At 44.2% G+C, this 27572-nt stretch overlaps 1 protein-coding gene across 1 annotated transcript in view; it reads left to right on the top strand.

Annotated features, from left to right (window-relative positions):
• LOC117701854 (ELKS/Rab6-interacting/CAST family member 1-like) overlaps positions 1–26814 on the top strand; it is a 69799-nt gene extending 42985 nt beyond the window's left edge. The window contains exons 4-5 of the mRNA XM_076928174.1: positions 6518–6706; positions 26007–26814. Coding sequence (XP_076784289.1) covers positions 6518–6706; positions 26007–26144 — 327 coding nt within the window. The 3' untranslated portion in view covers positions 26145–26814. The remainder of the gene's footprint in view (positions 1–6517; positions 6707–26006) is intronic.
• Positions 26815–27572: the final 758 nt, after the last annotated feature.

Raw genomic sequence — 27572 nt, 5'->3', positions numbered from 1 at the left:
CAGTGACTTTCTGGTCCAAAAACTTTATTAAACAGATGGCAATGGTCGGGTATCTCTTATTAATTAATGTGGTGATACGAGGTCATCCCAAAGATCCCAAGGACACAGATTTTGTGTAGCACAGAGCCAAAAACCTGAGTCCTTTGTCAACATTTATAATATGGATAACATTCTGGGAGTTTCTCTTCTTTTATGAGTAAGCATCAAATTGAAACAAAGAATTTATCTCCTAACTTAAGTGTTCCTGGGAGATCTTTTTATGTGTGGTAGAAAATAAATGCATAATGGTCACAGTGTGTAATCTGTGAGAGCTGGCCAGATGCAGACGGAGAGCTAGGAGGGGAGGGCCAGGGCGTGAGGGGAGGGCTCTGGACGCTCTCACTTTAACTTCTGCCCTAGCCCTTATTTTTTACCTTTGAAATGTTAGGTGTTTATTGACGTACTTTAAATAAAAGTGGCTGTACTATCCTTCCAGCTAAGCCTAGATGCAATCTAGAACTTGCTGGCACATTCTATCCAATATATTTCTTGTAAATGATATGTAAAGTGAGAGTAACTCTACCTTCTCTTGTTAGGATTAGAAAGGGATGACTACAACAGCAAACATGTTTAGGGAATCTATTCATCATTTGGCTCGTCCTTCAGATGGCAAGGCTCATTGTTTCGAAGCGTGCATCCCAACGGATTAAAAAATAAAAAGCTTGGATTTCATAAACATATTTGAGGACTAAGTCAGGCTAAATCTCAACCAAGGCAAATATTTTATTTAGCAATTTAAGAGTTCTTAGCATTTGTTTCAAAATTAAAGGCTAAAACAAGGATAAATGTATTATACAATTCAACTATTATATATACCCAAAACATGAATCACGTATCTCATAAGTCCTTTTACTGTACAGCAGAACTGCATCTTCATATATTCCCATTGGTTAGAATACAGCATACCACTCAGGCGTTCACTAAAGCTAAACTGGATTAATATTTCTCTTTTCATTAACTTGACTTGATAGGCAGTATACCTGATTAGTTTAATAAAAGTACCATAGAGTTTTTCTGTATTTTTAAAGAACTTTCTCATAAATGAGCTGCCCTAAGTGAGAATGTAATATATAGCTCCACAACTTTGCAAACAATATAACACTCCATCTTTGACCTCCCTGGTCAACTAAAGTATTGACTAGAAGGATCGCTCAGTGAGAAGAAATGGAGAAGTAGTGAACTTTATTCCCTGGCCTCCTCCTCTCTCCTGGGCCTCTATTAAAGAACGGCAGTAAGACAGGTAGGTGTATCTGGGACATTAGTCAGTCAGTCAATAGTGGGACTTTCCCTGATACATTCTACCTTCAAATGCAGTAGACAGTAACTCAACAAAGAGTCAGAGCTACCCACTAATGTTTATGCAGTTAATATATGAACAGCAAATCTGCCTCTGAAGCTGTCAGCAAATAAAGAACCCAGGGCTTTTATAACTGAGTCAGAATTGTAGGCAGCCACAGAAGACTTGGGAGATGTAAAACTAATTTTCTAGGAAGACTGAGAGTAGCTGACACATATATAGGGACCTTTAAAGGCTGTGTGTGTGTGTGTGTATGTGTGTATGTGTGTATGTTTATAGGTGCCTCTTCTGGTAGTGGCCACACATCAGGTCCCCTGGAGTTCGAATTATAGGCAGTTGTAAGCTACCTAAGATGAGTATTGGGAACCAAACGTTGGTTTTCTGAAAGAGCAGAAATGGCTCAGCAGATAAAAGCACTTCCTACCAAGCCTGCTGACCAGAGTTCAATCCCCAGGACCCATATGGTGGAAGGAGAGAAACAAACCCCTCAAGTTGTCCTCTGACCTGTGCATGCTCACCATGACACAAACACACAAAGAAATAAATGTCATTTTTTTTTTTTATTTTTAACCTTTTTTTTACAGTCCAGTCTTTATCCCCCTCTGGGTCTGCCCTCTGACTACTCCACATTCCATACCTCTTCCCCGCACCCCTCCCCTGTCTACAAGAGGATGTCCCCACCTATCCAACCCCACCCAACCAGACCTCCCCACTCCCTGAAGCCTCAAGTCTCTTGAGGGTTAAATATATCTTCTCTCACTAAGGCCAGATCAGGCAATCCTCTGCTGTATATGTGACTGGGGCCTCCTATCAGCTGGTGTATGCTGTCTGGTTGGCGGCTCAGTATCTGAGAGATCTCAGGGGTCCAGGTTAGTTGAGACTGTTGGTCTTCCTATGGGGTCGCCTTCCTCCTCACCTTCTTCCAACTTTTCTGTAATTCAGCCACAGAGGTCCCCGGCTTCTGTCCATTGGTTGGGTGCAAGTATCTGCATCTGACTCCTTCAGCTGCTTGTTGGGCCTTTTGGAGGGCAGTCATGCTAGGCTCCCGTTTGTAAGCACACCATAGCATCAGTAATAGTGTCAGGCCTTGGGGGCCTCCCCTTGAGCTGGATCCCAATTACATCTTCTAAACAATAGAATTTTAGTTCCCCAAGGGCAAATACTTCAGTTTCTAATAATTTTTAGCACTTTTTCATCCAATCTTTATGATACGTACATAGATAACTTCTCAGAGTGTTATAACCAACTAAATACACTTAGATCAGAGGAGAACCAGGGTTAATCCTACTGACCTATATAATCCCAGCTTCAAGAAGCTGAAGCAGGAGGATCACAACTTAAGCTTCAAGGATCATAATGTACTGAAGCTGTGTGTGAACAGATGACAGACAGTATTTATGGATCCTGCATGGCATTTCTTTTCAACTTGCCTTCAGAAGGAGTCCCTGTCTCAAGATAAAACAAGCCAAACAAACAAAAATCCCCAAGAGCAGAGTAAGAAGAGAAAACAACAGGCTGTCTTAACTGAACAGGTGTGATGGAGTAGGAAGTGGTTTGGTTCGTTCTATCCTGGTATTGAAATGTCAAATGATCTGTGTGTTTAGAACTCATAGGTAATTAACCATACACATAGAATATTGTAGAATCTTCCTTCACTCTCTACTCTGAAAAATACAGAAATAGTTTCTCAGTCTTTCAAAAGCTCACTAGTTATCTTAGCTAAATGGAAATGAAGTTAAAGCAAACACCTTCAAAACCACTGTCCTAGTGCAATCAAAAGCTGGCCCCTGAAACCAGTTAGAGAATCTGTTACAGCAAATCCTCTTACAAAGAAACAGCTCTCAGCTAGAATGGAAATGTTTCTCCTGTCATAATTTATTTTCCTTAACATGTATAATTATAGAATTGGGTCTAGTAATACGAACATTATCACAGCTACTTCTGAGGCTGAGGCAGGAAGATCACAAGTTCAAGGCCAACCTGTTTATCATAGAGAAGACCCTTTCACAAATTTTATATTAAAAAAAATTAAGGGCCTAGGCCAGTGATAGGTAGTTCCCCAATCTGTGTGATCCCTAGGTTCAGTTACCAGCGCCACACATAGACACACCACACATAGACACACCACACATAGACACACCACACATAGACACACCACACATAGACACACCACACATAGACACACCACACATACACACACCACACATAGACACACCACACATAGACACACCACACATAGACACACCACACATAGACACACCACACATAGACACACCACACATAGACACACCACACATAGACACACCACACATAGACACACCACACATACACACACCACACATACACACACCACACATAGACACACCACACATAGACACACCACACATACACACACCACACATACACACACCACACATACACACACCACACATACACACACCACACATACACACACCACACATAGACACACCACACATAGACACACCACACATACACACACCACACATACACACACCACACATACACACACCACACATACACACACCACACATAGACACACCACACATAGACACACCACACATAGACACACCACACATAGACACACCACACATACACACACCACACATACACACACCACACATACACACACCACACATACACACACCACACATAGACACACCACACATAGACACACCACACATACACACACCACACATAGACACACCACACATACACACACCACACATACACACACCACACATAGACACACCACACATAGACACACCACACATAGACACACCACACATACACACACCACACATACACACACCACACATAGACACACCACACATACACACACCACACATAGACACACCACACATAGACACACCACACATAGACACACCACACATAGACACACCACACATAGACACACCACACATACACACACCACACATAGACACACCACACATAGACACACCACACATAGACACACCACACATACACACACCACACATAGACACACCACACATAGACACACCACACATAGACACACCACACATACACACACCACACATACACACACCACACATAGACACACCACACATACACACACCACACATACACACACCACACATAGACACACCACACATAGACACACCACACATACACACACCACACATACACACACCACACATAGACACACCACACATAGACACACCACACATAGACACACCACACATAGACACACCACACATAGACACACCACACATAGACACACCACACATACACACACCACACATAGACACACCACACATAGACACACCACACATAGACACACCACACATACACACACCACACATACACACACCACACATACACACACCACACATAGACACACCACACATACACACACCACACATAGACACACCACACATAGACACACCACACATAGACACACCACACATAGACACACCACACATAGACACACCACACATAGACACACCACACATAGACACACCACACATAGACACACCACACATACACACACCACACATACACACACCACACATAGACACACCACACATAGACACACCACACATAGACACACCACACATAGACACACCACACATAGACACACCACACATAGACACACCACACATACACACACCACACATAGACACACCACACATAGACACACCACACATACACATACTACAAAGCATAGAATTATAAAAACTCACATTTGGATGGAACCTTTTCGTCATAACAAACATACTCTGAGAAGTTCATTTTTAACCTTTTTCCTATTTAAATTATATAGATATATACATATATTCTCGTGTGTGTGTGTGTGTGTGTGTGTGTGTGTGTGTGTGTATTAGAGTGATGCCAAACTGATTCACTTTTCTGTAATTTGTCCCGCCAGGCTCCACTTAGATTGTAGGATTCATAAAGAAGTTGGTGTTACTGTTCAAATGAATATCAGGCCTTGTTTCTATTTGAAGATGACCTAGTCCCGTATGCATGAGATAGTATAGAGGTGTCTTGGTAATAGAAATGTCAGGCTCGTGCATGCAGCAGGTACAGGTTTCTGGTGGGTATGGCCTGGGAACTCTGCCAAGGCTCAGCAGCTCCCATGGCTGCTCTAGCTACATACTGGAATGCAAAACTTGGACTGGCTCTTTTTGATCACCTTGAGCTGTGACCTCACTGCCAGTACCTGGCCAGAGTTTTGCCCCCAAAGCTGTCACAAGAAACATGAAACAGAATCCATTGGTCAGTATACTCCCAAAGAGAATCCAAGGACTAGTTACTCATCTGGGGCAAAAAGAACCAGATAGGAAAGAAATTTACAACAGGTCTCTTAAGAAAAACACAGAACCAATGTTACAAGTGGAGATTTCGGGCCTTGGCTGTGAGTCAGGTACTCAGTGTTATGCAAAGATCTACTAGTCACTGTGTGCAGAGAAGGAATATCAGATAGCCTCTGAGAAATGAATGAAGGGAGCTCAGCCAGGCTGAGACAGATTTAGTAATGAGTTCTCTCATCATATGTCTAAGCCAAGAACAACACGCACCTTCTCCAGAGACTGAATTTTTCTTCCATTCTAGGAGGTAGAAGGCCATGTGAAGTATGTTGCCCAGGCTTTCAGATGAGCAATTTTCTCTAGCAGCCTTTTGAAATCTGCTCATAAAGAAGTGCACAGAGCACTTGTAGGGTCACTGGAGGCTTTGGACATCAGGAACAACATCTCTGTACAAACAAGCTAGTCTGGAGTGGCAAAGTGACTTGGCAATAAAGATATCACCAAGTCTGAAGACCTGAGTTCAATCCCCAGAACTCACATAGTGAAGGGAAATAATTGACTCCCACACATGCCACGGCAAGCACACCCGTATACAACACAATAAATAAAATGTAATTCATAATTTAAAACACACACACACACAAGTCCTGTTTCAGTCTTCTGACTCAGTACAGAGTTCTCCATCTGTTATTGATATGCTCAGCCATAGTCCTTCCTTACTTCCTGGAAAACAACACTGTGAAATTGTTTGTGTCTATAATTGTGAAGATTCCAGTAGTACTGAGAGCTTTCATCTTGGTTTGGGAGGCATAAGGAATATTCGAACTTCTCATTTCAGACTAACCTTGACTTTCCTTTTTTTTCACCTCAGATCATCCAGCCCCTCTTAGAACTTGACCAAAATAGAAGCAAGTTAAAGTTGTATATTGGACACCTGACAGCCCTCTGCCATGACCGAGACCCCTTAATCCTCCGTGGACTCACTCCACCAGCTTCTTATAATGCAGATGGTGAACAGGCAGCTTGGGAGAATGAGCTGCAGAAGATGACTCAGGAGCAGGTAGGTTAAGCTGTGGCCCAAGCACACTTCCCTGTCTGGATGGGTAGTGTTTGGGGATAAGGACTTGATTCCAGGGTGTGTGTGTGTGTGTGTGTGTGTGTGTGTGTGTGTGTGTGTGTGTGTGTACCAGACATCATTCTCACGTGTCATTCTTCAAGAGCTTTCAGCTTTTTTTAAATTCCGCTTCTGTTGCTAGCCTGGAGCTTACTAGTTAAGGTAGACTGACTGACCGTGACCCTTGGGGAATCCTCCAGCCTCTCCCTACCCAGCTCTGCAATTACAAGCACACACAACCATACCCAACTTTTTTTTTTGGGAGGGGGGTATTATATTTACATTTCAGATTTTATCCCCTTACCCCACTTCCTCCCACCACCCAGAAACCTCCTATCCCATCCGCCCTCCTCATGCTTCTATGAGGCTGTGCCCCCACTACCCCCTCCCCACCCTCACATGTCCTCCCTCACTCTGTGTTTGTTTTTCATGGGACCAAGAATCTTCTCTCCCACCTATGCCCAACAAGGCCATCCTCCCCTACATATACCGCTGGAGTCATGGGTCCCTCCCTATGTGCTCCCAGGCTGGTGGTTTAGACCCTGGGGGGCTCTGGTTGGTTGGTATTGTTGCTTTCTTCATGGGGTCATAAACCCTTTCTGCTCCTTCAGTCTTCTCTCTAACTTCTCCATTGGGAAACTCCTGATCATATTAGTGGTTAGCTGTGAGCATCGTCCTCTGAATGTATCAGTCTCTGGCAGACCTCTAAGGAGACAGCTATATCATGTTCTTGACAGCATGCACTTCCAGCCATCCACATCAGTGTCTAGCTTAGGTGGCTATACATGGGATGGATACCCAGGTGGAATGGTCTCCAGATGGCCCCTCCTTCTGTTTCTGTCCCATGTTTTGTTTCCATATTTGCTCCCTTGAGTATTTTTGTTACTTGTTCTAAGTAGAACTGAGGCGTTCCCTCTTGGTCTTTCTTCTTCATGAGCTTCATGTGGTCTGTGAATTGAGTCTTCACTATTCCAAGCTTTTGGGCTAACATCCGCTTACCAGTGAGTTAAATACCATGTGTGTTCTTTTGTGATTGGGTTAACTCACTCAGGATGATAATTTCTAGTTCCATCCATTTACCTAAAAATTTCTTGAATTCGTTATTTTTAATAGCTGAGTAATACTCCATTGTCTAAATGTACCACATTTTTTTGTATCCATTCCTCTGTTGAAGGACATCTGGGTTCTTTCCAGCTTCTGGTTATTATATGAACATAGTGGAGCATATGTCCTTGTTATATGTTGGAGCATCTTCCAGGTAGATGCCCAAGAGTGGTATAGCTGGATCCACAGGTAATGGTATGTCCAGTTTTCTGAGGAACCGCCAGACTGATTTCCAGAGTGATTGTACCAGCTTGCAGTCCCACCAACAATGGAGGAGTGTTCCTCTCGCTCCACATCCTCGACAGCATCTGCTATCACCTGAGTTATTGATCTTAGCCATTCTGACTGGTGTGAGGTGGTATCTCAGGGTTGTTTTGATTTGCATTTCCCTGATGACTAAGGATGTTGAGCATTTCTTAAGGTGCTTCTCAGCCATTCGAGTTTCCTCTGTTGAGAAGTCTTTGTTTAGCTCTGTACCCCATTTTTTAATAGGGTTATATGGTTGTCTGGAGTATAATTTCTTGAGTTCTTTGTATATCTTGGATATTAGCCCTCTATCAGATGTAGGATTGGTTAAGATCTTTTCCCAATCTGTTGGTTGCTGTTTTGTCTTATTGACAATGTCCTTTGCCTTACAGAAGCTTTGTAATTTTATGAGGTCCCATTTGTCAATTCTTGATCTTAGAGCATAAGCCATTGGTGTTCTGTTCAGGAACTTTTCCCCTGTGCCTAGGTATTCGAGGGTCTTCCCCAACCTTCTCTTCTATTAGTTTCAGTGTATCTGGTTTTAAGTGAAAGTCTTTTATCCACTTGGACTTGAGCTTTGTACAAGGAGATAAGAATGGATTGATTTGCATCCTTCTACATGTTGACCTTCAGTTGAACCAGCACCATTTGCTAAAAATGCTGTCCTTTTTCCACTGGATGGTTTTAGCTCCATACCCAGCTTTTGACATGATGCTGGGAATCAGATCCTCAGACTAGTACAGCAGTGCTTTACCAACTGAGCTGTCTCTTTAGGCCCCAAATATGATTTTTAGTTGATTTATATTCTTTATTTATTTTCAAATCAACAGAAAACATAACATTATTTTTTAAATATGTAATGAGTCAAATATGTATTGTCTCATTTTTTATTTTGTATTTTTTGGGTATAGGTTGATTTCACCAAAGTAGAATTTCAGGTTAAAGAAGTACCCAGAAGTGTCCTCTTTCTCCTCCTGTCTGTTCTGCATACTCCTCAATATGGTCAGAGGAGTGGTCTTTCCTGTAAATACATCCTAGATATCTACAGCTGGGGGGATAATTAAAGGGTGGGATTCTTCTGGGTCTTTCTTGAGAGAGTTAGGATCTGGTTAGCACAACCTTTTACCCTAGGATCTGTGACCATCCAGCTCTAGCCCTTCAAAGCAGTAGCTTGAAGCTAGGACTGGAAGTGGGCACTGCAAGGGGGTGTTGGGGTTCTATGGACTCTGGGGCAGCAGCAGCAGATGAGCAGTAGGTGTGTGGTAGTCCAGGTCTATAAAATGGGCACCTCAGTTTTCTCACACAACTGGGTGGAGGGAGGACAGCATTTTAAGGTTCCCAGAATCTTCTGACCCTCACACAGAGCATGTATTTATGGCTGTTATACAAAGCTTTTTTTTTTTTTTTAACTTTTTATTGGTTCTTTGTAAATGTCACATGATATACCCCAATCCCTCTCATCCTTCCCTCCCTTTGTCCCTGCCCTCCACCCTTGCAAAGCTTCTTTCTCTAACACCCTCAAAGTCAGTTATATGTAGTCCTGTTCATTTCTATACAGGCTGCATAAAAGACAGATTTTGAAAATAAATCAGTACATACTTCTTCAACTTTGGGGAGCATGTAAATATTTGGGCCTTAGTTTGAGACAGAATGTCCTAATGAAACCCAGAGCTGACCTACATGGCTAGTATTACTAGCAGGCTTCCTAAGGGGATCTTCCTTACCAAGCTGGAAGTACAGGTGGGTTGCCTTGGCACCCAGCATTTATGTGAGTGAATTCAGAGGATCCAAACTCTAGTCCTCTTGCTTGAAGGACGAGCACTTTAACCGCTCAGCCATCTCCCCTGGCCCACATCATATTACTTTTTATGAACTATTTCAAGCTCCAAAAGCTATAGAAGTTGATAAAATGTTCTCTGTGGTGTTTTAAAAGAGAATGATTCCCAAATAGGCTCTAGGTCTTGAATACTTCGTCCCCTGTTGGTGATGCTTTTTGGGAAGGTTTAGAAGATGCAGCCTTACTGGAGGAAGAATGTTGCTGGTAATAGGCTTTGAAAGTCTCAGTTCGCCGGGCAGTGGTGGCGCACGCCTTTAGTCCCAGCACTTGGGAGGTAGAGGCAGGCGGATTTCTGAGTTCGAGGCCAGCCTGGTCTACTGAGTAAGTTCCAGGACAGCCAAGGCTATACAGAGAAACTCTGTCTCAAAAAACCAAAAAAAAAAAAAAAAAAAAAAGTCTCAGTTCAGCCTCACCCTACTTCAGTTTGCCCTCTCTGCATCACACTTGTGGTTGAGAGATGAGCTCTCAGCCTCTTGTTTCTTTCTTCTTGTTTTCTTGTTTTCTTTCTTCCACAAGTTTCTTTTTATTATCATAGCAACAGAAAGGGAATTAATGTAAGACCCTGTCTCAAAAATATAAGACAGTTGCTAGGGAGATATCCTCATTGCTAAAGTACTGAGGATCTAAGTTTGATCCCACAGCCTGTGTATAAAAGCCAAGTGTGAGGCTGAGGAGGTTCAGAGGATAAAGTACTTGGCATACAAATGTAAGGATCAGACTCTGCATTCCCAGAACCCACATAAAGTTAGATGCTATACAGCACATCCCATAGAGGAGATAAGAAGCAGAGACAGGAAACTCCCAGAAGCTTATGGGCCAGTTAGCCCAGTGTAAGCAGTGGCCAACAAGAGGCCATGTCTCAAACAAGGTAAAAGGTAAAGATGGACTTCTGAGAGTGTCCTTTGACTTTTACATGCCCACATTCACACCCAAACACATACACTATAGACTAGATAGATAGATAGATAGATAGATAGATAGATAGATAGATAGATAGATAGATAGATGCATACATGCATACATGCATACATACATGCATACATACATACATACATACATACATACATACATACATACATATACATACATTTGACACCCCACATTGGGTGCCAACTATATAATTATTTTTATATAAATGTAATTAGTAAATTAATCCAGCAGCTGTAATTCTTTACCTTATTCTAAACCCGAGAAACCAGAATTTATTTAAAACTGCACCTCAAAAGCTGAGCAGTTAAATGATCTGCCTTAATCTCTAAACTAATCTGGCTCCCAGCCATTACCCCAATGTACTTGCTTCTTATATTGATCCGGTTCTTTGGGCTTCCGGTGTTTTTCCATGATCTCAACTTCCTCACAGCTCCAGTTCTGCTGTCTTCCTGGCCGATCTGAATCTTCCTCTCTCCCTTTCCTCTGACTGGTGGATGTCCTACCCTATTCTTTCTTCTGCCCAGCCATTGAGTGATCAGCATTTATTGACAAGGCAGGATAAATGACAAGAACTGACAAGCATTACAATGCCATATCTGGATTAAAACAAGATAAAAGGGCAAAGAAATCAGCATTTGAATAACACAAGGGTAAACTTTATCCTGTGTACAAAAACATGCCTACACATACTTAACACATTCATAAATATGTACATACAAAAACATTTAAATAGAAAATAAATTTAAATTTTTGAAGCCTGGTGGTGGTAGTGGCATATGCCTTTAATACCAGAACTCAGAAAGCAGAGGCAGGAAGACCATGAGTTTGAGGCCCGCCTGCTCTACAGAACAAGATTGTCAAAGCTATACAGAGATACCCTGTCTAAATAAATAAATAAATAAATAAATAAATATTGAAATGTGGGGCTGGTAAGATGGCTCCATGGTTAAAATATCACCGACTGCTCTTCCAGAGGTCATGAGTTCAAATCCTAGCAACCACATGGTGGCTCACAACCATCCGTAATGAGATCTGATGCGCTCTTATGGGGTGTCTGAAGACAGTTACAGTGTATTTACATATAATAAATACATGCATGCATATGTGCATGCATACATACATATATACGTATATATATACATACATACATACGTATATATGTACATACATACATACATACATACATACATACCGTTGGGCCGGAGTGAGCAGAGGCCAGCACGAGGAGAAGAGAGGGGAAAGTTTAAAATGTGCTGCAGCATATCCATTGCCATCTCAGCTGTTGGGGGAGGGGCAAGTAGAGCCCAGGGTTTGCTGGAAAGCTAGTCTGTCCTAGCCAGAAGCTTCAGGCCAGTGAGACACCCTTTCTCAAAAACAAGGCTAAGGAGCTATAGGTCAGAGGTAGAACAGCTGCCTAGTACCTGTGAGGCCCTGGGTTCAGTCCCCTGTAGTGCAAAAAAAGGAGGGGTAGGAGATGGACAGCTCCTGAGGGATGATTTCTGAGTTTGTTTTCTACCCTCCATACGTACACTCATGTGTGCCCTATGTGTACACAGACATGTATGCATGCATGTGCACACATATACAATTATAAACTTAAAGGCCCGTGCTTTGGGCTGGGTAGAGAGATGGGGCAGCACCTAAAGCACATGCCTTACAGTACCCATGTCGGGCAGCTCACAACCACCACATTCCAGATCTTGGGGGGTCTGACCCCTTCCTGCCTCCATTGGCACCTGCATTCATGCACACATATTTTCACACCAACACACATGCATGCACATAATTAAATGTCTGCTTTTCATTGTATGTCAGTATTTTGTTGTTTAAAGGTCACACCTCACCTCTAACCTCCCTTTGAAGTATTAGAGCAGTTCAACTGATAGGTTCTATGAAAACACTAAAAGTGGAAAACAAAAATTTTTTCCACCCTGAATGGTAGCTTCCCATCGGGTTGGAGCACACTGCAGTGAATTTGTATCGGGAAGCTGCTCTGTGGGTCACTGAGCTTGGGTTCTAATCTCTGTTCCCAGCACTTGGTCCCATTTTCATTTTTCAGGAAATATTGTTCCAAAACTTAGCTCAGGCCTTGTCTCCTTGGCTTGTCTTTTCATTTGTTCTCTCCAATTGCTGGGTAACTTGCATCCACCCCTCTTTTGAAAGAAGTGGATTCAGGATTGACCATGCTGGTGTGGTACTAAGCACAGAGTCTGAAAGTCGTTTCTGCCACTCAGGGTTCATCAGTCATTGGCCATAGGCATGACATTCCATTCTTGCCTCTTGGATGGCTTTGCCTGGTTGCTGTGCCACCCAAGTGAGCCAAAGGGGCGCAGGAGCTAGTGGGGGCAGAGCCTGAGAAACTGCAGGGAGAGAAAGAGAAAGAAGAATGGCCCTTGGTGGGTGACAGATTTGTTCTGGTTCCCAGTCTCTGTTTGTGATCTGCTTTTCTTCTTTTTGTGATGTCTGAACTTGTTTTCTCAGCTCCATTGCTGAAGTCTTGTCCAAAGCATTGAGAGCAGCAGCACGTGAGAGGCTGCAAAAGGCGAGAGCAGCCCTCTGGAAGAGAGTAGCCAAGCCCTGAAGATAAATGTGTTTGCCTCAGAACTGAGCTCAGGAATGTGTACACGTTGTGTGTGTCTTGACACATTTATGAAAAATACACAGTATGGGAGATTTGCTTTTCTTCTCAGCTCTGGTCTTACATAAACTGGCATTTTCTTTTTCCAGAGTATCTTACTAGTTGGACGCTGAAATATCTGGCAATGATAGCTTATTTAAAAAAAATAAAAATTGGAACTGGAGAGATGGCTCAGTTAATAAAAAATGCTTGCGCAACATGCATTAGGATCTGAGTCTGACCCCCACACACTAGAGCCCACATTTCAAAGTCAGGCAAAGTAGCATGCACCTATAATCCCAGTGCTGAGGGGCAGAGAGGAGGGTACCTGGGTCTTGCTGTGACGAGGGGGACCATGGCATAGAGCTGAGTAGACAGCACAGGAGAGGTTCAACGATGACAGGGCACTGGCTTCGGACACTAGAACCCAACCTCCTGCCCTGCCTCTGGATACTTCCCAGCGTTACACTGAGGAAATGAAGATGAAATGGGAACTTGCTATATAGAATTATAGTCAAAATAGCATTTTTGCATGCTTGAGATTATGCAAACATTAAATACTTTTTCCATTCATTCCCAGTGTAAGAATAGTATGTTGTATTTGGTATCTACAAGGAAAATCAGGAACATTGTGGGGTGGATACAGTGGTGGTACCCTTACGCACAGCGCAACAGCTGTCCTGCTGCTCTGCCTCCCTTTAATGCAAAAGGCCACTGAGCATTGAGGAAAATGCTGAACATAACATATGTTCACTATTTAGCCCTAAAGATCAAGTTCTAGTGAATAAAATTTTTCATGGGGTCCTTATCAGTGAAAAATAATGGTTTTAATGTTATCAGACTGAGTCTTGACTTTTTAAATCAAACTATGAGACTATGAGCCAGATTTCAGATAGATCTTATTTCCAACTTGGCAGAAAAGCATGTGATGTGATGGTGACTTTAAGCTAGTATGATGGACCAGGCATGGTGCCCTCTCCAGGGATCCTCACACAAAAGGTTAGTCTTGTCATCGAAGCACACATGGTGTTAAAACATCCTCCGTCTCCAGATTCTCTGACTTCATGCTATTTGATACATGTGGAGTCTATGGGATATCATACTACATCTGCAAAGCTGAAGCAAAACTGAATCCGATGAGCATTCATTCCTGAGGAAAGAGTTCTACAAACTAAACTCAAAATGCAGCAAGCAGAAGGAGGAAATCTTGGGAGATAAAGTATGGAGTCTCTGGTACCTGCTGATGAGACCCAGAGTAGGTGCAGTGGAGTTCTCATGAGCTAGAAAAAGCTTGTGGCTTCCAGCTGGGTCTCATCCTTTGACTCTCATTTGATAAGGTAACCCAGGGATGGGCTTTGCTTAGTCAGACATCATGACGTCTGGGAAGAATCTGAAGAGCACCTGTCTCCAGACAGCTGAAGCCAAAGAGGTGAAATGCCTCTTCCAAGATGGGAAAGCCAGGTGGCAAATGAGGCTTCTAGTTCAGGTATTGGCCACTGCTGCTCCTTGCAACCTAGGAAATAAATTCTCTCAATATGTCAACTCCAGCAGAAACTGACACTTTCAAATGCAGAACTTCTTGTCATGATGCTGCCAGCTCAGGCTGAGCATGTCTCAGAGTACTGCAGTTGAGCGTACCACCCAATCCTGTGGGTCCTTGTGGAGAAAAGGGGATAGCGAGTAGTAAGGAGTAGTGAAGAGTTTATTTAACCCCTTCAGGGCTGTATTTGCTACCCCTTCACTTGTCCCCTGTAGGACAGAAGAACCCTAGTGTTCGACCTTAAGTCCTATGTAGTGTCATGCAGCCATAGGCAGTAGTCCACAGACACTGGGGTACCACTGAGCCCACCTGACAACAAGGTTTGGTCATTATAGACACCTCCCATGATTCTGTTTTTCTAAGCCAGGCATGTGTACCCCACTGAAGGATCCTCTGTCACTTTCTCCATTCGGATAACATATCAGGCTGGCACTAAAATGAGAAGATCAGCAAGGCGACCACAGGAGCCTTCTCAGTCTCTGCCTGTCACTGACACTAATGTGGGATAGCACATGTTGGTAAGGGCAGTCCTGAGGATAGGTGTGCTGTGCACGTGCCACAGTGGCTGCAAAGCTCCCTTCTCTCTTCCCTTCACTTGGCCAGAGAGACCAGCTGGACATGGAGTGGGCCTCATGCTGGTTCTGCACTTCAATCTTAGCTGCAACAAGGCCTTATTCTTACCACCCTGACAGCCTCAGCGTTAGATTCCCTACGCCATTGTTTGGTTTGAGAGAGGTATGGGGGTGGTTTTTTTTTTTTCCCCTTTTGACATTCTTTATTTCTGAGAGCCAAACTAAACACATGGGGCTGGCTGGCCAGCCCCCCTGCCTGGGCCTGTGCTCCCCAGAATATTGCTGTTATCGTGGTAGATCCCTTTAGGAGGAGGGAGGTTTGTTTCCTTTCATTTTCAAAATGGTAGGCAAGTCTCAGTTCATTTCAGTTAGCAGATGATTGAAAGATAATGTGAGGTACTGCCAAATCAACTGAAAACCAAGACTTTCAGAATTCTAGATAGTTGGCAATGTTTGTTTAGATCATGCCACTGCAAGCCCATATAAAGCAGATCCCCCACTTGGCAACATGTCCTTGTGACTCTCTACCCCTTGCCTCAGGAGTATGCTTCTGTTCAGTAAGCCACCAGGGCGGACTGGCGTATTGTCTGCCCCTATAGGAAGTGATTGCCATTCTCTTGGCCCTTCAAAAGTCGTGCATAGGACACCAGCCAAAGCAGAGCAAATGCTCTGTTGAGTTTCTTCTTTTCCGTTTTCTCTTTCTTAGTCATGAGGGTTGCTGTGCTCCTTCTGTCCTCTCTCTCTGCACATTCAGAACAAATAGAGCACCCTAGCAAGACAGACTCCTGGGAGAGACAGACCTGGGAGTTGTTAGTGTCACAGTGTCACAGAGGGGACACAGATTATCTCATCTAGGGACAAATGCTCTAGACAGGAAAGCATTTTAGACGTGTCTGGTTATAAGTAGGTCAGAGATTAAAACATTAATTAGTGTCTTAGCAACACTTGCAGACAGTGTGCATGCATCTGGAAACTGTAGGTCTGACATCTGAGCCCAGGCTGGCTCTGGGTGCTACAAGCTGAGTTTCCTGAAGTGAGTATGCGCATCAGCCTAGCAGCCTCCACTTGACCTCTTCAGACCATTGTCTTACCTGTAAGGGGGAGTCTGGAACCAGTGATCACCCTGCTCCCTCCAGGCTCTGAGATGAAATTTCAGAATCACTGTGCCTTGACTCCAACATGTGTAAGCCTAGTATTTCTGTGATTAGATGTTTGCCTGGCTCTGGTGGAGTGGGAAGGACAGGAAAGGGACAGAGACAGGGAGATCCAGAGTTTGTCTCCTCAGTGTTTGATCTCACTCAAGACTAGGGGCTGCTGTGTTCCCAGTGCTGTGGCAGAGAAGCTCTTTGTTTGGTTTTAGCTTCGACTTGGGGGAGGATGAACATTTAAATGTAACCCAGGGCTAGTGCCCTGTCATTGAGCCACAGCCCTGGTCCTTAATTTCTTTTCAGTCTTTGAAAATGAATTATAAAAATAATGGCAATCTAACCTTGAAAAGACCAGCCACATTAAGACTTGCATTCATCCAGTACATGATTAACAGATACTGTGTTGTAAGTATAAAAACATTGGAGATAATACTGGAATTACATGATTTTCATGCTTCAATGCATGAAGTACTCTGCTGTTTCTGTATGAGGAAAGAGAAGGCAGAAGTTCCTTCATCTCAATGCATAAACTGGTACTGTCGGGGGAAGGAAAGGGGTGTCATTTTTAACCTGTGGGGAAGCTCTAAAAGTCTTCAAGATTGGTCTCTAGCTTTCCTTGGCACCAATGCTAGTAAATTCTACAGTGTGAAAACAGTGACCAGATGCCTGTAGGAAATAGCTTTCCGATTGAGAAACCTCTGTGCTCTTCGGTCCCTCCAATCTGGTAAGCTTTATGGTCTGTTCAGAATGGCAAAGTAGCAAAATACATTGCAGTTTATTCCATATGTTTGAGAAATTGAAAGTGGGAAGCTTATTTTGTATCTCCATAGCTCCTAAACTGCTGCTAGCTTGGGTTGTGGAGCTAGGAAGTCTAGACAAGGCAGGCCATTTCTACTTGACCCACCACCTCCAGGGCACCACCCTCGTCAGTTTTACAGCTCTGGCTTCAAAGCCTGTGTCCTGAGATTTAGCTGTTTTGGTTTTTTGTTTTTGTTTTGTTTTAAAATACTCAAGTTCTTGTCTGCTTAAAGCAAATTAAGCATTCTGTGTAATTTTGTGCCTACCACCAAACCATCTGGAAAAGAGACTTAACTGAGTCATGGCAGCCATTTACTGAACTTATCAAGAGACCTCTCTGGACATGCCTCTCCTACCTGTCAGAAAACCTCTGACCTCACAGCAGTTTATCTTGAAATGAAACCAAATCTACAGAATACTCAACTTTTTTCTCTTTTAAGAATTTCTTACATTTGGGTCTCTGGTGGCTCTCAGTTGTATTGTGTCTTGTCTGTGGAGAGACATGCAGGTCCCGTCCTTAAGTCGGAGCGTTTGCTGAGCAGATGTTCTAGGCAGTGCTCCCAAGGCAGCCAACCCACCGCAGCTGTTCTCTCTTGCTCTGTGCATGCCTCTCATGTTTCTTATCATTGTATCATCTACGTTGGCTGATCTGTAAGTCACTCAGCACTGAGGCTGACCAACCCTGCAGCCCACCCTTCCCAACGGCACCTGTGTTGGGTGGAAAGTTGTAGAACCCCCATGTCTGCTCCACTGATTTGCTGAGCCTCCTGTCTGTGACAGCAGCTCTGTGTTAGAGAGCAAGGCACATCACCATGAGTGTTCCACATGGCGTCACTGCTACATTCGGGACTTTCGGCTCAGGCCCCTTTAGAAGTCACATCACTACTTCAAGAATGGCCAAGCTAGACAGTTCTTGCCAGTGACCCTTCGTGTCCTGTACTTACCCCTGCATTCTATCTTTTGGGAATTCTGAGCACAGTGGGTGCTGTCAACACAGGCAGGCCTGTCTCACCAGGAGGTTCATATGAATTTGATTTCTTTGTTGTGTTTCTGTGGAGCTGGAACCCAGGCCCTTCCATGAAACAAGCACCGAGTTTCCAACTTGCACCCTACCTGGATGGACCGGTCTTTAAAGGCCCCTCAGTGGTGCAGCTAGGTAGCAGAGCACTTAGCTGTGAGCACTTGGGCCTGTACTCAGCCCAGCAGCAGAGACAGAACAGAAAATGTCTTCAGAAAAAAATAGTATCTGTTCCTGCAGTTTAACTCACTGGCCATTCTTAGATCGTCTGCTATTTGCAGGCATTTTGCTAGACAGTTTCATGTATAAAACAGAAATCTCTCCAGGAGTTTACCAAAGAATTGAGGAGTTAGCAGAGCCTCTCTTAAAACAAGGCAGAACAAATCCTGCAGCAGTGTTCCCTCTGAATGGGGACCACTTCAGAAGAAAGGGATGAGCTAAGCCATGAGGGATGAGAAAGTTAGAGAGCATGTGTCAGAAGAAAGAGCATTCCCATGTGGGTAAGAGAACAACACAGGCCAGCAAGGGATGGGATGTGTGCACAGAAAAGGCTGGGAGCGGTGGCCACCACACCGTGTCACCTGTGTGAGAAGGGAGGTCATTTCAGGGGATGGAAAAGAAGAAGACTACCCATTCCAGCCTGCTCTCCGGGGATCTTCTCAGGAGTAACAAGGAGAGCATTTTCTGAGTCTGAGACCTCAGCCTTTCGCTCTGCTGGTAAATGAAAGAGCTGCCCCTCAGATGTCTGCCATGTTGGAAGGTCAGGGTGGGTTGGTTCACAGCTATGATTTGCTTTCCTGACTGTGAGTATAGGGAGACGGTCTCTTTGTTGTTGTTGTTGACTGAAAATCTATAGTTAATCTCCAATGCTTTGGCCACATGTCACAAACTTCTTTGTGTAACTGCACCCAAGTTCCCAAAATAATGACTCTGAGACTTAATTAATTATGAATAAATGCCTAGGCCATAAGCTTTTTCTTGTTCCCTGACTAGCACCTAACTTATATAATGTGTTTGTTCTATTCTAAGTCTGACCAAGTGGTTTCATGCCTCAGTTTCATGCGACCCTTCTCAATCAGCATTGGGAGCAAATCTCCTGGTGTACCTTCTATCCCAAAGTTCTCTCTTCTTGCCAGAATACCAGCCTCCTATTTCCTGCCTAAGCTAATAGGCTAGCAGCTTCTTTTTTTGACAGGTGATGCTTCCACCCAGAACACAGGAGATTATCCGTATGTCTTTGACCTGGGCCTTTAAGAAAACAGTTATAGATGTAGATGGACCTACGGACAGGAAGGAAATAGATGAGCCTTGGTAACGGTGGAAACCGAGAAGCAACACTTATGATACCAGGAGTTTGTTCAGTTTTGCTTGGAAGTAATGGAAGGGAAAGTGTGTTGAATGTATTAATGCACTGAATCACTTAGAAGAGTTATGGCTCAAAATAAATGCAAAAGTTAGGTCCTGCTGTTATCCTTTTATACTTTATTTTTGAGACAGGGTCTCAAACTTAGAGTCCCCCAAGTGCTGGGATGTAAGTGTGCCCTACCACACTCACTCTGACTCTTTTTTTTTTTTTTTTTTTTTTTTTTTGGTTTTTCGAGACAGGGTTTCTCTGTATGGCCTTGGCTGTCCTGGAACTCACTCTGTAGACCAGGCTGGCCTCGAACACAGAAATCCTCCTGCCTCTGCCTCTCAAGTGCTGGGATTAAAGGCATGCGCCACCACCGCCCGGCACTCTGACTCTTTTTAAAGCCAAATGTAGACAGGGTTGCTCAAGAGAGGGTATAAGAGGAAGGAAGAGCAAGGGCCGGAGTGGGGTCTAGTGCTAGGTCGCCTTCTGAGCATGCAAGGGCTGGGGGCACATACCAAACCCTGGGCTCTGTCTCCTGTGCCACAAGCAAAAGAGAAGAGCAGCACCTGGGCTGAAGAGAGAAATGTGGTGTAGGAAAGAAACCAGAGGCTGTGGCCTATTGAACTGAAGGCCAGGGCTTCTGAAGAAGAGGTTATCAGTGTCAGGCCGACAGTGTCTCAGGGGAGCTCTAGTGGTGGCAGTTTTCTTATAACGTGCACAGAAAACCTAAGTGCACAGCTGAGTGAGTATGAATGGACCCTTAGATAACTGCCCCAGGAAGGAAGCCCTGTATCAATACCTCAGCAGCCTTTCGTCACACCTAGACCAGATTCTGTAAGTCCTGGCTAATCAATTTGCTTTTTTTTTTTTTTTTTTTTTTTTTTTTTTTCTCTCCTTCCTTTGTCGTTTGAGCACTTCAGTATCAACTGTGTACCATAGCAGGCTCTGTCTGGACTGGTTTACCCTTGTGCTCTCTAAGTGATAACAGGGTATCAGCTGCGCACCTAGCATTTGTGTGGCATTCAGCAGCATGAGTAATCTAGCGGTAACCATGTAGGTTACATGCAAGTACATCATCTTATTGCATTATTTTTATAGAAATTAATATCAATGGATTTGCTTGTCCATGAGCTGCTCTGCTGTCTGCAGGCATTTCCTGCAGACACCGCCCCTGAGTGAGTGACAACCGGAGTCTTTTGTAAAGTACTATTCTAGTTTCTTGGTCCTTTTTGCTTGTTGTTGTGTGGCTGTTACTGGTGTATAGGTGTTCTTTATGTAGCACACTATTAGTCCCTGTCGCATGCGTGCAAACTTCTTGCATCCATCAGCTGCTTTTCTTTTCCTAACAGTGTCTTCTAAGAGAAAGTTCTTCGTTTTGTTCTGTGTGGGTTTCTTTGTTTTTGTTTTCTTGTTTGCTTGTTCATTTGCTTTGTTTTAGGGTTTGTTTTTTTTTTTTTTTTTTTTGGAGTTTGGGACATGAGGCTTCACACAGCCCAGGCTGACTTTGATCATAATGTACAGATGACGGTGACTCTGAACTCTTGCCCTTCCTGCCTTCTGAGTGCTAGAACTGCAGGCCTGGATCAACACATCGGGCCTTTAGTTTTAATATAAATTAACTGTTTTTCTCTTTTCTCCGTTAGTGTTCTTTTGTGTTCTGTTGAAGGAATCTTTGCATGATAGCTTCGGCATTGTGTATGCTGAAGTCGGACGGGTCCAGAGAAGACCAGCATGGCTGATTGTGTTTGCAGTGTCCTGTTTTAAGGTTCACATTCGGTACAAATGCCTTGCTATGTTTTTGTGAGTTTGATTGCTGTTTTGCTTGGGTTTTCTCTATGTAGCCCAAGCTGTCTTCAAACTTTCAATCCTCCTGCCTCAGCCTGAATGCTGAATGTATAGGCATATGGCATCATGGCTAGTCCTCCTGTTTTCTTTTAAATATTTTCATGGCTTTTTATTCAGACATACGTTTATTATCCATCAGGAACTAATTTTGTGTATGATTGCAATATGGATAAAAGTTTTCTTTCATGTAGCCCCATGTATCAGAAAATCCAGCCTTTCCCTGCCACACAGGAAATACCTGTCATAAAGCAAATGGTCATGTTTGTATAGGGCTTTCCCTGAACTTTCTTATAGACACAGCTGCCTAAGATTTTAGGTGGGTTGCACTGAATCTCTGAGTTTTTTGAGCAGAATTAATACAGTATCAAGTCTCTGGGTTTTGGTCATCTTATAGCCTTCCATGTAAGACATATTTTGCTTTTGTAAATATACTTAATAGCTTTTAGGTAGAGGTTTCACTAACATTCCAAGACAACATGTTGGGTGAAGAACCATTTGTGTCATTCCCATACCAGCTGAGAATGCGCTTTTGAAGAGTTTGATGGTGAAAAGCTGCAGTCAGCTTAAAAGATACAGTTTCAGAGGCTTTTTTCAGGATGTTGGAAAGGTCCCTATGTCCTCAGACTGGGAAGAAGAGTTTATTGAGAGGAAGAGGACCTGAGGGGGTGGCCCAGAGGGCACAGGAAGAAGGAATAAAGGGTACTGTGGGGTCATTTTAAGGCAGGATATTTTATATGTGACATCACAGTGTCATAGGCACTATGCCCTTGCCTCTTGGCAATGTGGAATGGTTGAGCAGTCAGGCTTGCTGCTCTCATGTACTCCAGTCTGTGTTTGGAAATCTTTGTTTTAGCAAAGTACATGTCGCTGTTTTCTCCACTGGAGATAATGTCTCTATGTCCATTCTTCAGTTTCAGTCCCTCCTGTGTCTGAGTTAGATTAGAGTTTTGTAGAAAGCAGCTCTTCCACAAAATATTTTTTAAGAGCCATAGTCTCACTGACATGGGTGCAACACACACACACACTACAGCAACAACAACAACAGACTTGACCTCTACTGACCCTCTAGCGTCCCAAGTAGCTGGAGCCCCAGGTATGTCCCACCACATCAGTTCTTCCACAAAAATCCTGCAGTATCCATGCAATTGAAAAAACAGTTTTTGAATGAATATTTTACATAAGCAGGAAAATAAGATGCTAAGATAAGGAACTTCAAGCTTAGGTAAAGAAAGGTCTGACTGGGCTGGAGAGATGGCTCAGCGGTTAAGAGCACTAACTGCTCTTCCAGAGGTCCTGAGTTCAGTTTCCAGCAACCACATGGCGGCTCACAACCATCTGTAATGGGATCTGATGCCCTCTTCTGACAGGCAGATATATATGCAGCAGAGCACTCACACATTAAATAAATAATTTTTAAAAAGAAAAGAAAGGTCTGACTGATGTATAGGAACAAACTTTTTGCAGGTTAGTAATGTTTCTTGTGTCTTTGCATGCAAAGATTTTAACACATACAAAGAAAATTATGTCTAGAGAGAAAGTCACAGGAACTTACATGCTGCCTACAAATTATGAACTACAGAAATCAACCAACCACAAAAAAAAAAAAAAAAAAAACCCTTGTATTTTTTACTATATAGCATTTACAGTAAGGGAGTTGGTTTGCCATTCCATAAAATACAGAATGTGTGTCAGCTCCCTCTTCATACCAACTGTCAGAGCCTGTCGTCTCACAGAAAAAGGAGGCGTGTGGTCTCAGCTTCAGAGGCTGCACTCACGAGCAGCTGCCATATTGCTGTTGGGTCTGTAGCAGGACAGCTGGTGCTCACCTTGTGGCAGGAGTACACAGAACAAGAACGGTCAGCCCAGAGCCCACAGTCCCCTGCAAACGCACAGCTCCTCCCAGGAACCTAAGACTTGGTACTCCTCAAAGGTTCAGCCATCTCCCCAGTAGTGCTCCCATATGATGTCAAGCCCTTAACACCCAACTATGGATCAAGCCCTCTGAAACCATGAGCCGAAATAAGTAACTCCTCTTTTAAAATGGTTTGTGTCAGGTATTTTGTCCCAGAAAAAAAAAAAAAAAAAAAAAAAAAACAAGCAAAGTTTAGTGGACACAATGCTACCATGTAGTGTCCTCTAGTTAGTGTGTTTTATAGTATTTTTTACTTTCTTCTTTAACATATCCCTGTGGATGTTGGGGATGCAGCTCAGAGGTAGAGTGTTTGCCCAGCATGCACCGAGCCTAGAGTCACTTAGTTGTTAGCTTTTGGGATTTGATTTGAAAGCACAGTATACTGTTGGGTGAAAATAGATTAGTTTAACTCCTGTCTTGAACCTTTTAAAGATGCACTAAGGTTTAACATGGTCCTTGAGCCTCTCGATCAGGGTCAACAGACAGCAGAAAGAGGATTGCCAGTCTCCCCCTGATGGCTGCACTTGAGAAGTGCCGAGCTCATTCTTGGCTCAGAATGTCTAGAGTCTAACAAACAGTGGGATCCTGAAAACTTTGTTCTCTTTGCCATGTAATCTGCTTTTTCTGAGCCATCTTCTCAAGTTAATAACAGTAATTACAGTAGTTAACCTTTTTCAAGGATTTTTAGTGCAGTGGGCATTACTCTGCCCTTCATATGGGGTTGTCATTAAATCTTCTAAAACTGCCCTATGAAAATATTACTGCTCTATCCTACAGAAGGGGGAGAGGGGTCAGGGTCACATCAGCCAATGAATGGCAGCACTGCACTGAGATCCAGACTGGGTTCTAAACTGGGTTCTAAACTATACTTGACACTCAGTGTTCAGTTTCCCTCGCCCCTTCCCCAGAACCCTGCCTGGTATTTGGGACGGCCACGTCACCAGCTCATTCCTTGGCTAGCCCATCACAGGTGGTTTCCAGTCTCCTCATGGAACCTGACTTTGAGATGTGTGTGCCTCTTCTGCCCCCTGGTCTGGTCCTCCCTGTCTCTCAGCCCTTTTGATTCTGTCTTGTGCTTACAAAGGTCACTTCCTGGGCATTGCCCTCTGCCCATTCAACAGCTTTATTTTAAACTGTCCAAGTCACCTTCTAAGAAGACGAAAGTAGTTGCCTTGCTGTGCCATTTAAAAATGCAAGATTTCCTTGTAGTTTGCACCAGTTTGTGTTTGAGCTCTAGTTTCACTCACAGTGTGGCCCTCACCTATCTCTTCAACTCCATCCCCACCCACTCCTAACTGTAGGATCCAGTGTACCGAATGTTTCTTTGATCTGCCTCCGATCTCCCAAGTGACCCCTCTTTGTCTCTTGAGACCCAGATCTTCGGCACCTTTAATGGCTCCTTCTCATACTCCCCAGAATAAAGTAACCACGTGTCTTCTCTACCAGCGTGTCCTCACGCCTCTGTGGTGCACTATACTGGGTTGTGACTTACTTGTTGATATTGTTGTCCTGCCATCAGCCTACAAGGAATTTCAGCACAGGGACTCACTCCTCTCTGTCAGACTTCGCATAGTGCAGACACGCAGTGACTGCTAGTTGGAGGAGGACTATCCAGTGCAACGGAAAGCAGCACAAGAATAACTAAGCCATCTGAGGCCCCTGCAGAAGCACAGCTGTGTGCAGCAAAGGGAAATCTTTGTGCAGAGCACCACACAAAGTTGAGATCCTCAGTCGCCCAGGTTTGTAAGTCCAGAACTGTTGGGAGCCGCAGTCAGCATTCGCCATTCCAAGATGGTGCGGGCATCCCGTATCTCCACTAGTAAACAAGTAACTGCGCAGCTGCAAAGGCAGAAAGCCCGCCAAAGTCACTGGCCAATCCCGAGGCATAATATTGGGTAATGAGTGAACAGCCAATCAGAAGTGAACACGTCACTCTAGGGTGTATTTAAGCGGTGCCTCTTCCTGTCTTCACCCCTTCCGCGTCTGCTGATACAGAGTAAAGCCTCGTTTGTAGTAACTACCCGATCACTGCCTCTCGTGTTTCTCTTCATGGGCGAGGGGGGGACACGGGAGGCACGCGCAACACAGAACCCTGGACACAGCCATCCCATGAGCCAGCACTAGAAGTTACAGTGGACAGCCTTGGACTCAGCACTGACTTCTCTGGGCCTTACCTTCATGAAGACAGTCTAGAAACATGGACATTTTGAACATTCCTTTTGATACAGGGACATCAACTCTGATTGTCATTTCTTTCCTGATGAATTCCCACTCAATACAAATAACCTGAACTTTACCTAAACCCTGCCTTTTTTTTTCCCCTTTCAGCTTCAGAATGAGTTGGAGAGAGTTGAAGGGGACAACGCCGAGCTGCAGGAGTTCGCCAACACCATTCTCCAGCAGATAGCTGATCACTGCCCTGACATCCTCGAACAAGTGGTCAATGCCCTGGAAGAGTCCTCCTGACATGCTCCAAGGAAGGTGACCAAGCAGAGGAGAACCTGAGGAACGGGTGTCTGAGCCGCCTCCACACCAGACCCTGCCAGCTGGACATGTCAGCCCAGCCATTGTGTCTGTCATCGTACTCTGCCTTCCGCTTTGAATGTTGCCTGCACCAATCTCCTGGGTCTCCATGAAGAACTGCCCTCAGCATCAGCAGTGGAGAGCTGGGAGCTGCACTCAGCCCTTCCAGGAACAGGAAGCCGGAAGCCAGTCAGCTCATCTGGAGCCCACTCACAGTCTGTGCTTTGGGAGCCTGAAGCTGAAGCATTAGCATGAGTGCTTTCTCCTGGGGGGAAGAGGTGACCAGGGACAAAGAGAAGAGTGAGTGCTCCTTTCCGCTGTGCTGCCCTTATGTTTACCCAGGCACAGGCCTGCTTCGTGCAGCTTAGCTCTCAGCCTGTTGCCTGTCTCACCTTCACTGCTTTTAGTTGACAAGAGGAGGATATTCACAGTGGTTACCCTGATCATTCTTCTTTAAGACCTTTGGCCTTCCCATGCTACATTCTTAGGTTAAATGTCTGACTGAAGAGAAAAGGGCTTAGTATGTAGGGCCCTGTTGTCATTGCTTACAGTTTTGCTCCTCAGAAGATGTCCTGGAGGGCCAGGCCAATTCCTCCTGAACATCACCCACAATGCGCTCTGCTCCCACCACCTTGTCCCAAGCTGCTGTAGAACAGGGGTTGCTGGAGTATGTGATCCACTGCCCACCTTCTCAGCTTTACTCTTAAGGTACAGTCCCAGAGCCACGGCCTCGTACCTGCCTAGAAACTTCTTTTGGTACAACTGAGTTTGTCTTAATTAACATGCATTCCCTCCTCCATTCATTCATTCAAAAAATGTTATGAAATGCGTTCTGTGTACACATCAGTGTGCACAGAGCCCATACTTGGAAAAGCCTCGGTAGGGACGGTGTGGACCTCCTGTGAGACATGCTCAGTTGAACCTTGGCAGGGAACACATACCTTCCCCCTTCCGGCTTCCCAGACCAGCATTCTTTGTTCTCTACTCTCATGGCACCTGTAGGCTTGGGTGAGCCACTCCCCTCCTGGAAGAGCCCATTAAGTAGGTCAGGGTCTTTGCTGTCAGCGTTATTACCCTGAAACGTTCTGTCTAAGGGACTTTATGTGCTCATTTGTGTCAGCTGACTGCTTAACACAGCTATGCACACCTCATATGGTCTTGGCCAGCGCTGTGCTGAAACCAGACGCAGACCCAGTTGAATGTCTAGGCATTTTGCAGATTCCCCCCACCACACCCACCAGGTGTAGAGGACATAGTCAGGCACTAAGAGAGTACAGCAGAGATTCATGAAGCAGTGAACAGACTCATGACTAGCTGTCTCTTGAAGGCTCCTCGGCCTGCATTTCTCCTGCCCAGTTTCACTCCCAAAGC

The sequence above is a fragment of the Arvicanthis niloticus genome, unplaced genomic scaffold (assembly GCF_011762505.2).
Source record: "Arvicanthis niloticus isolate mArvNil1 unplaced genomic scaffold, mArvNil1.pat.X pat_scaffold_276_arrow_ctg1, whole genome shotgun sequence".
Lineage (NCBI taxonomy): Eukaryota > Metazoa > Chordata > Mammalia > Rodentia > Muridae > Arvicanthis > Arvicanthis niloticus.
Note: the sequence above shows the minus strand (reverse complement) of the source record. Positions and strands in the feature narration are given on the sequence as shown.